The sequence below is a fragment of the Bos indicus x Bos taurus genome, chromosome 3 (assembly GCF_003369695.1).
Source record: "Bos indicus x Bos taurus breed Angus x Brahman F1 hybrid chromosome 3, Bos_hybrid_MaternalHap_v2.0, whole genome shotgun sequence".
Lineage (NCBI taxonomy): Eukaryota > Metazoa > Chordata > Mammalia > Artiodactyla > Bovidae > Bos > Bos indicus x Bos taurus.
Genome location: NC_040078.1, coordinates 57,515,499 through 57,526,420, shown reverse-complemented (window position 1 = coordinate 57,526,420; position 10,922 = coordinate 57,515,499). Strand labels below are relative to the sequence as shown.

The following is a 10,922-nucleotide window of genomic DNA, read 5'->3' as shown; positions in this document are numbered from 1 at the left end:
AGCAACAATGTGAATCAAACATAATTATCCCCTACCTTTTGGGTCTCCCTTCCCCCTCCCATCCTACTCCTCTATGTGACTGGGTGTCTTAAACAAAATAAATTTATTTTTCACTGTTCTGGAGGCCAGGAAATGAAGATGAAAGCACCAGCAGATCTGGTGTCTCTTCTTGGTTGTCAGATATTTGTCTTATCTTATCTTCAGATAGTGGTGTCCTCATTTCTAATTCTACCACCTTCAGGCTCCCTCTTCTGTCCTGAACATGTTTCTCTTTTAAAACCCCACCTCTACTGCCATCCCTGACTGTCTCTACCACTCTTAGGCAGAAGAGAGAATTCTCTTTTGCACACAACTCTCCACTCTTCATAATGAATCTAGCTTCCAAATGTATTTCCCTCTTACATCTGACATAAGCCTCCCTAACATTACTTTGCCACCAAAGGTCCATCTAGTCAAGGCTATGGTTTTTCCTGTGGTCATGTATGGATGTGAGAGTTGGACTGTGAAGAAGGCTGAGCGCCGAAGAATTGATGCTTTTGGACTGTGGTGTTGGAGAAGACTCTTGAGAGTCCCTTGGACTGCAAGGAGATCCAACCAGTCCATTCTGAAGGAGATGAGCCCTGGGATTTCTTTGGAAGGAATGATGCTAAAGCTGAAACTCCAGTACTTTGGCCACCTCGTGCGAAAAGTTGACTCATTGGAAAAGACTCTGATGTTGGGAAGGATTGGGGGCAGGCAGAGAAGGGGATGACAGAGGATGAGATGGCTGGATGGCATCACTGACTCGATGGACGTGAGTCTGAGTGAACTCCGGGAGTTGGTGATGGACAGGGAGGCCTGGAGTGCTGCAATTCATGAGGTCGCAAAGAGTCGGACACAACTGAGCAACTGAACTGAACTGAATGGGACCAGATGTCATGATCTTAGTTTGTTAATACTGAGTTTTAAGCCAGCTTTTTCACTCTCTTCTTTCAGCCTCATCAAGAGGCTCTTCAGTTCCCATTGGCTTTCTGCCATTAGCATGGTATCATCTGCATATCTGAGGCTGTTGATATTTCTCCCAGATCTTGATTCTAACTTGTAATTCATCCAGCCTGGCATTTCACATGATGTGCTCTGCATATAAGTTAAATAAACAGGGTGACAATAAATAGCCTTGTCATACCCCTTTCTCAATTTTGAACCAGTCAGTTGTTCCACATAAGGTTCTAACTGATGCTGTTTGACCCACACACAGGTTTCTCAGGAGACAGGTAAGATGGTCTGGTGTCCCCATCTTTTTAAGAGTTTTCCACAGTTTGTTGTTATCCACACACTGAAAGGCTTTAGCACAGTCAATGAAGCAGAGGTAGATGTTTTTCTGGAATGCCCTTGCTTTCTCTATGATCGAGAGAATGCTGGAAATTTGAAATCTGGTTCCTCTGCACTTTCTAAAAACAACTTGAACATCTGGAAGCTCTTGGTTCATGTACTGCTGAAGCCTAGCTTGGAGAATTTTGAGTATAATCTTACTAGCATGGGAGATGAGTGCAATTGTCTGGTAGTTTGAACATTTTTTTAGTACTGCCCTTCTTGAGAACTGGGATGAAGATTGACCTTTTCCAGTCCTGTGGCTACTGCTGGTTTTCCATATTTGCTGACATATTGAATGCAGCACTTTAATAGCATCATCTTTTAGGATTTTACATAGCTCTGCTGGAATTCCATCTCTCCACTAGCTTTATTGGCAGCAGTGCTTCCTAAGGCCCACTTGACTTCATACTCCAGAATGTCTGGCTCTAAGTGAGTGATCACACCATCATGGTAATCTGGGTCATTAAGATCTCTTTTGTACAGTTCTTCAGTGTATTCTTTCCATCTCTTCTTGATCTCTTCTGCTTCTATTAGGTCTTTACCACTTCTGTCCTTTACTGTGCACATCTTTGCCTGAAATATTCCTTTGATAACTCTAATTTTCTTGAAGAGATCTCGTATTTCCCTTTCTGTTGGTTTCCTCTATTTCTTTGCATTGTTCATTGAAGAAGGCCTTCTTGTCTCTCCTTGTTTACTTCTATACACTAGCACAACATCTGAAAAAATTTTAAGTACCATTTATAACAATACCCTGGAGGAAGAAAATGGCAACCCACTCCAGTTTTCTTGACTGGAGAATCCGATGGACATAGGAACCTCATCGGCTATAGTCCAAGGGTCACAAAGTGTTGGACATGATTGAGTGACTAAGCACATGCACTTTATAGAGATAATATGACAATAATTGAAAAAAAAAAAAAACTTGTACACTGCAAACTACAAAATATACTGAGAGAAGTTAGATGACCTAAATAAAATTGAGCAATAAATCATATTTATGTACCGGAAGACTCAATATTGTTAAGGTGAAAATTTTCTCAAAACTTATCTATAAGTTTAACAAGATCTCACTAGGTTTTTTGGTAGAAAGTGAGAAGAAAATTCTAAAACTTGGAAATTGAAAGAAACTAGAATAAAAAAAGTTTTTTTTTCTTTAAAGGAAGAACAAAGTTGGGGACTCACATTGTTTGATTTCAAGACTTACTATAAAACAACAGTAGACTGAAAACTATAAGACATTGATGAAATTGAAGAAGACACAAATAAATGGAAAAATATTCCATACTCATGGATTGGAAGAGATAATTTAAATTTTCATATTCAAAGCAATACAACTAAGCCTGTGTGCCACAGCTACTGAGCCTGAGCTCTATAGCCCATGAGCAGCAACTACCAAAGCTCACGTGCCCTAGATCTTGTGCTCCACAACAAGAGAAGCCACCACAATGAGAAGTCTGAAGAAAGCAACTAGAGAGTAGTCCATGCTCCCCGAGTTAGAGAAAGTCCCTGCACAGCAATAAAGATGGCCTAAATAAATAAATTTAAACTAAATAAATAAATATGTGGAATTAAGATATATGAGAAGGATAATATAAATGAGAAAGAAGGATTGGAATTCAAGTTTACTAAGGTCCTTGTTTAATCTGAAAAGAAAAGATAATTTGATTAACTTTGAACTTTGTTAAGACAAATATGCATATTAAAATTTTTAGGGGAAACAGTAAACAAATAGAAATACAGCATATAACTTCCAAACTATCAGCGGGAAAAAAATGGCAAGAGAACTACCTCATGATCATGAGCCCAGCCAGTTAGCTCAGCTAGTTAAAGCCCACCACAAGAAAGACTTCTCCTGCAGATTTTATCTCTATATAGAACAATTAGTATTTACACAAAGAACATTTTGTTTTATGGTTGGAGACTTTGGACCTTAACGTTAGGTAAAAGATCTGTTTAGCATGTGCATTACTGGAGTAGATAACAGAAAATGTTTTACTTCCGGCATGAATGTATCAGTAACATTTCAAAAATAAGTCATATGACTTCGCAGTAGTGAGTTCTCTTCATAGACCAAGGTCCACACCTGACTTCTTAGCTTTATTGTACAGGGTAGACTTGTGGTACTGAACATCCTATTTAATATTCTAAATAATAACACTATTTGAATAGTATTTTGTATATACAGGCTTCCCTTTTGGCTCAGCTGGTAAAGAATCTGCCTGCAATGCGGGAGACCGGGGTTCAATCCCTAGATTGGGAAGATCCCCTGGAGAAGGGAAAGGCTACCCACTCCAATATTCGGGCCTGGAGAATTCCATGAACTGTATAGCCCATGGGGTCACAAAGAGTTGGACACAACCGAGCAATTTTCACTTTCACTTTCTTTTGTATATACAAATAGTATATACAATCCCATGTAATTTCCATGGGAATTCTTAAAGATAGATATAAATTTATGTTATAAATGAGGAGCTAGAGGTTATACAAGCTGACACAGTTTGTACAAAGTAAATTAGTAGCATATATAAACCTCAAACTCTGGTCTCCTGGCTGCCTATCAGTTCAGTTCAGTTCAGTTGCTCAGTAGTATCCGACTCTTTGCGACCCCATGAATCACAGCATGCCAGGCCTCCCTGTCCATCACCAACTCCCAGAGTTCACTCAGACTCATGTCCATCGAGTCAGTGATGCCATCCAGCCATCTCATTCTCTGTCTTCCCCTTCTCCTCCTGCCCCCAATCCCTCACAGCATCACAGTCTTTTCCCATGAGTCAACTTTTCGCATGAGGTGGCCAAAGTACTGGAGTTTCAGCTTTAGCATCATTCCTTCCAAAGAAATCCCAGGGCTCATCTCCTTCAGAATGGACTAGTTGGATCTCCTTGCAATCCAAGGGACTCTCAAGAGTCTTCTCCAACACCACAGTTCAAAAGCATCAATTCTTCGGCGCTCAGCCTTCTTCACAGTCCAACTCTCACATCCATACATGACCACAGGAAAAACCATAGCCTTGACTAGATGGACCTTTGTTGGCAAAGGAATGTCTCTGCTTTTGAGTATGCTCTCTAGGTTGGTCATAACTTTTCTTCCAAGGAGTAAGCGTCTTTTAATTTCATGGCTGCAGTCACCATCTGCAGTGATTTTGGAGCCCAAAAAAATAAAGTCTGACACTGTTTCCACTGTTTCCCCATCTATTTCCCATGAAGTGATGGGAACAGATGCCATGATCTTTGTTTTCTGAATGTTGAGCTTTAAGCCTACTTTTTCACTCTCCTCTTTCACTTTCATCAAGAGGCTTTTAGTTCCTCTTCACTTTCTGCCATAAGGGTGGTGTCATTTGCATATCTGAGGTTATTGATATTTCTCCCGGCAATCTTGATTCCAGCTTGTGCTTCTTCCAGCCCAGCGTTTCTCATAATGTACTCTGCATAGAAGTTAAATAAGCAGGGTGACAATATACAGCCTTGACGTACTCCTTTTCCTATTTGGAACAAGTCTGTTGTTCCATGTCCAGTTCTAACTGTTGCTTCCTGACCTGCATACAGGTTTCTCAAGAGGCAGGTCAGGTGGTCTGGTATTCCCATCTCTTTCAGAATTTTCCACAGTTTATTGTGATCCACACAGTCAAAGGCTTTGACATAGTCAATAAAGCAGAAATAGATGTTTTTCTGGAACTCTCTTGCTTTTTCCATGATCCAGCGGATGTTGGCAATTTGATCTCTGGTTCCTCTGCCTTTTCTAAAACCAGCTTGAACATCTGAAGTTCATGGTTCACATATTGCTGAAGCCTGGCTTGGAGAATTTTGAGCATTACTTTACTAGTGTGTGACTACAGACTACTTCAAAAAACACTCCCAAGTTGCTACTTTACTAAATTTCTTTCTCCAATAGAAGTTTAATCATAATAAATTACAAAATGTTTAATTTTCAAAATATTTATTTTGCTATACTATAAATTGTCTTCCTAACCCATTATGCCAATAATGTTTTAGTGTACATATCTATGTGTGTATGTGAACATATATCAAACTACCAAAATGAGTTATTTCAGAGAAGTAGCAAATATTGATTCCTGATAGATAACTAAGAAGAGTTCATCTAATACTATATCCCTCCCTTGGTCTACCTCTTCTTTCAAGTTTTTTAAACTATTTCTCACATCACCCATAAGTTTGTTTAGCAAACATAACATCAACAAAAAATTCTTTCCTGGGTATTAAGGGATGAATGATTAAAATGCAAGCCAATTATAGCTTCTAAGAAACAGTTTACTGTTTATTAACAGGGTTTCTTGAGTATTTTAATGAAAAGACACTAATAAAATCAAATATTTGTTAATTGGTATTTAAATTAAGTGATTCTGATTTTATTGAAATTTTAGAAATAGTTTTTAAACATCCACTGATTTAGAAAACATCACAAATCAAGTAAATTGATATTCTGTTAAATAGCTCTTTATGTATATTATATTTTGAATGGATATTTACACTTGTGTAATTTTCTAATATCACGCATTGATGATTTGGAAAATACTGATTCATTGAGTTATGCAAATCTTCTAAATGTTGACACATTTCATTATACAATAGCAAAAACTCACATCAATTGATACCACCTACTACCAACCTTATGAGAAAAGTCTTTATCAAGTTTACAATATTTCCAAATTCTAATTTTTAAAAGCTCAAATTTTATCATGGTCAACAAATAGTTGTCTTCTCTTACATGATATTTTTGAGAAAATATTTGCCAAATATCTATGTCTAAATAACCATAGTCTATAAATAATTCTTTCAAGTAAAACATGGCACTTATGACAAATGTGACTAGTTCAGCTTATACCTTTTGTCCAAGTGGTTTTCCTTATTTGTGCTAAGGTTTTAGCAGTATTATCCTCTGCAACTTTTGCATCATCATCAAATGTCAACAAATTTAAATTTAAAAAACACAAATACTGTAACTTCTTAGTATAATCATCAAAATAGTTTTTGGCCTTTTAGATCCTCTGAAAGAGTCTTGGAGACCTTTAGAGGTCTGCAAACCACACTTTGAAGACCATGGGCTCTGATCAACCTAGAATTATCCTTGCTAGAGATGGGGATGGCCTTCATTCAAGTCACATGAAAGTTGAAAACACCTGGACAAAATTGAAATTCTATCAGCAGGGGGGAAAGGGTAAGTGGACATTGAAGAAACTTACAGAGTATTCTACAGCAATGTAGTATAGTAGTTAACACTTGGCTGAGATAGTGTTAAGTTCAAAAATCACAGTAATAAATTGCATAATGATCAGAGTCTCTAAATTGAAATAATGCTCAACAATGTAGGAAGAACAAGAGAAAATCAATCAAGATAATTTCTAGTGTCCAGGATGCCAAGTAGATTGGAAGCACCTTGAAGAAGATAATGATTATAGCTTAATACACTAGCAGAATGCCTGATACATGGCAAGTGTCCATTAAGTTTGTTGAATAAATGAATGAATGAACAGATTTGTAAAATAAAATAATGAAGAGAATAGTCATGAACGCAGAGCATGAATGTTGGTAGCAAATAAAATAACATTCCAGAAGTGATGGTATAAAACAAACAAAGAAAAAGGAAGGGCCAATAAAATTTTAAGGCAGCATCTACAAGGAGACTAAGCTAACAATTCACTGTATTCATCAGTTTAAAGTTTATGTAACAGTTGGTAAAATCCAGTATAATCTCTACAGGAATTAACTGTGACATCTAAGTATGATCGGACAGTAGCATGAGTGGGTGCGGTTCATAACACCTCTGAATCGGTGCAACACACCCATAGGAGAACTCTTAACATTTCCTTGTTCATATCTAGCATTTGCTTTTAATTCATTTTATGTAACTCTTTGAAAGGTAATATATATAAAAAATAATCTGCTATTATCTCAACACTTCTGGGGCATCCAGACAAATATCTTTCAGGAGAAGAGGCAACAGGGAAAGAATAAAGAAATAAGTTTTAATAAAGATCATCAAAAGAAACTTAGAGATTAAGTTTTTGGAATTTTTATGACAATATGATTTTTTACCTCTGTTGACCATTTCAATTTCAAATACAGTTTAAGAATTGCTTATTGAAAGGTTTTCTGTCCTTAAAATAATCAAAAAGTGAATAAATTCTGAAAGACTTGTACTTAATTCTAAGTTTTCATGGCAAAAGTCTTTTGAAAATTCTATTATTCAACCTAAAATTGAAAAAAAGATAAAAGTTAAATTGATTTATAGCAATATTCATAGCAGTCCCCGTTCTTTTTATTCTTATACTTCAAGTACTAGTCTGCAATAGAAACAAAAAGAAACTGCTTTCAAAGTAATTTTCTAGGCTGATACTCACTGATTCATCCTTTGAGAAGTTATGTATGTTACATACACTTTAAAAACATAGATTCTGAAAGTGGATGACCTGAGTTCAAATCTCAAATTTGCAAGTTTTTTAAAGGCAGTGCCTGTGTTTTACTCATTTCTGTACTCTTTAAAAAGCAGGAAGAACACTGATTGGCCACTATGGAAAACAGTATAGAGATTCCTCAAAAGTTAAAAAAAAAAAAAAAATAGAACTACCACATGATTTAACAATTCCAGTCCTAGGTATTTATTCAAAGAAAGGAAAACCATGAGATAGAAAAGACGTATGCATCCCTATGTTCATTATTGCATTATTTACAATAGCCAAGATACAGGAGCAATTTAAAGGCCCATGAACAAATGAATAGATAAAGATGTGGTATACATATAATGGACTATTACTCAGCCATAAAAGAAAAAATGAAATCTTGCCATTTGTGACAGCATGGACCGACCAACAGGGCATTATGCTAAGTGAAATAAGCCAGACAGAGAAAGACAAATGATGTATGGTTTCATTTATAAGTAAAACATAAAGAATACAACAAACTAGCAAATACAACAAAAAAGAAACAGACTCACAGATGTACAGAACTAGTGGTCACTGGTGGAAAGAAGGAAGCAGGGTCAGGCAAGATAATGGTAGGGGACTAAGAGCTACAAACTACAAAATGCATAAAATAAGCTACAAGTATATTGCACAACACAGGGAATATAGCCAATATTTTATAAGTATAATATAATCTTTAAAAACTGTGAATCATTTTGTTGTGCACCTGAAACTTATATTTTACACCAGTAAGTGAGCAAGTAAGTGAAAGTTGCTTAGTCGTGTCCAACTCTTTGCGACCCCATGGACTTGGAATTCTCCAGGCCCAAATACTGGAGTGGGTAGCCTTTCCCTTCTCCAGGGGATCTTCCCAACCCAGCGATCGAATCCAGGTCTCCTGCATTGTGGGCAGATTCTTTACTAGCTGAGCCACAAGGGAAGCCCAAATACTTTACACCAACTAAATCTCAATTTTTTAATCTGCCTATTTAATTGGCTGCATCAGGTCTCAGTTGTGGCATGCGGGATCTTTTGTTACTGCACAGACTCTCCAGCTGTGGCACAGGCTCCAGAGCACACGAGCTTCAGTAGTTGCAGCATGCAGACTTAGCTGTTCTGTGGCATGTGGGATCTTAGTTACCTGACAAGGGATCTAACTTGTGTCCCTGCATTGAAGGTGGATCTTAACCATTGGACCACCAGGGAAGTTCCTTTACCTCAATTTTTAAAAAGAATCACATGACTGTTAAATGACCAAGGCAAGGGTCAGGTTTAGATTCATCTGACTCTAAAGCCAGCTCACAATGCCATGTATACAACTATTTTAAGCTAACAGAATATTGGAAGATTTGTGTTCAATCCAAAAAAGAAATATAATTGAAGCATATTAACTGTCCAAGTTATACAAGGATTTAAAGCATTCAGTGCTATTTGAAAACTGAAATATCCAAGTAGTCATCACAGAAAGTAGGGGGAAAAACCCACTTCCCTCTTGACACATAGCTGTCTGCAACCACTGTGCTTATATGACTCCCATCATAAAATAGATATTTTACAGTCCTGGGTTCTGTTTGCAGAAAAGTGCTCTGTGAAAGCATGAGGAACTGAAACGCAAACCAACAGGAAATAACAGATGAAAAAGTCTTGTTTAGAAACCAAAACAAAAATAAATAAAAGAATTAGAGTAGGAGTGGCAGTGAATTAGGATTTTGATAATTCACTGCCACTCCTGCTCTAGTTCCTTTATTCATCTTTGCTTTGTTTTTTAAACATGACTTATTCATCTGTTATTTCCTGGTGCTTTGCATTTCAGTTCCTCAGCTTTTCACAGACCACAGATCGCAGGACTGTAAAATATCTAAAACTATTTGATGATGATAACAATGAAGACAATGAATGACCACCATGATGAGGATGATGACTAACTACATAATCTAAAAGAATTCCTCAGTTCATTGAGTATTTAACACCTTAGTTGTCTTAGAAAGTGCAGTATAATCCCTGTTACTACTTAACAATTGAAGAATTCTTTAGAATAAGGAAGTTCATCAAGATATTTTGTAATACTTTTATGCAAATTTGGGGCTATAGTCAAATCTCTGACTTATACAGATACATAAATACTCTCCTTACATTTCCAATAGGTTTATTGTAACATGCGCAAAAATGGTGCCTCGTCTGACTGTCATTCTGTTCCTAACTTTGCACCTCCTGCCTGGAATGAAAAGTTCAATGGTAAATTTGATTAACAATGGATATGATGGCATTGTCATTGCAATTAACCCTAGTGTGCCAGAAGATGAAAAACTCATTCAAAACATAAAGGTAAGAGAAAAGCTTATTATCCACTTATCTTTATTTTGTTAAGTATTTCAACTCATGTTGCCTAGGCAGATACGCACATTCACATAGAGTTATAATTTTCCAAAATTCCTTTGATAATATTCATCATTTATTTAGCATATATCTAAACTGTCAAGGTTAATATCTGCTTAGTTTAAGTATTATGTATCATATATTAATAGCTTTAGTCACTCCCTTAATGAATTATTAAAAGGCCAAACTACTAATATTTTCAACTCATTAAGCTAAAAGAAAGATCTTCAAGCTACTAGAGAATAATTTTGAAACTTTATGAAGTTACTTTTATAATATTTAAAAAACTAACCTTATTTAAAGCCCTTGAGGTTCATTATCTTATACATTTTTTCAATTTTTTCAGTTTTCATATTTGTTTAGCTCTGAAAATTTTGAAATTCTTAGGTATCTGATCACAAAGAAAATATATTTTTAAGGTTGACTCATTTCCTAATTTTCTTTGGGCTAATCAGTACAATATTCTATATATAGTACTCTTAATATATACTATTTTCTTTGTATCTCAATATCCCTATAAGGTGGTCAACAATGCATGCATGCATGCTCACTCATTTCAGTTGTGTCTGACTTTTTGTGACCCCATAGACTGTAGCCCACCAGGCTCTTCTGTCCACGGGATTCTCCAGGCAAGAACACTGGAGTGGGTTGCCAGGACCTCCTCCAGGGGATCTTCCCAACCCAGGGATCAAACCCACATCCCTTATGTCTCCTGCATTGGCACACAGGTTACCACCAGCAGTACCTGGAAAGCCCACACAATACAGATTATTAATT

At 36.6% G+C, this 10,922-nt stretch overlaps 1 protein-coding gene across 1 annotated transcript in view; it reads left to right on the top strand.

Annotated features, from left to right (window-relative positions):
- The first annotated feature begins 9,567 nt into the window (after positions 1-9,567).
- The window catches only part of LOC113889668 (calcium-activated chloride channel regulator 1), a 33,131-nt gene continuing 31,776 nt past the window's right edge, over positions 9,568-10,922 (top strand). The window contains exon 1 of the mRNA XM_027536663.1: positions 9,568-10,094. Coding sequence (XP_027392464.1) covers positions 9,936-10,094 — 159 coding nt within the window. The 5' untranslated portion in view covers positions 9,568-9,935. The remainder of the gene's footprint in view (positions 10,095-10,922) is intronic.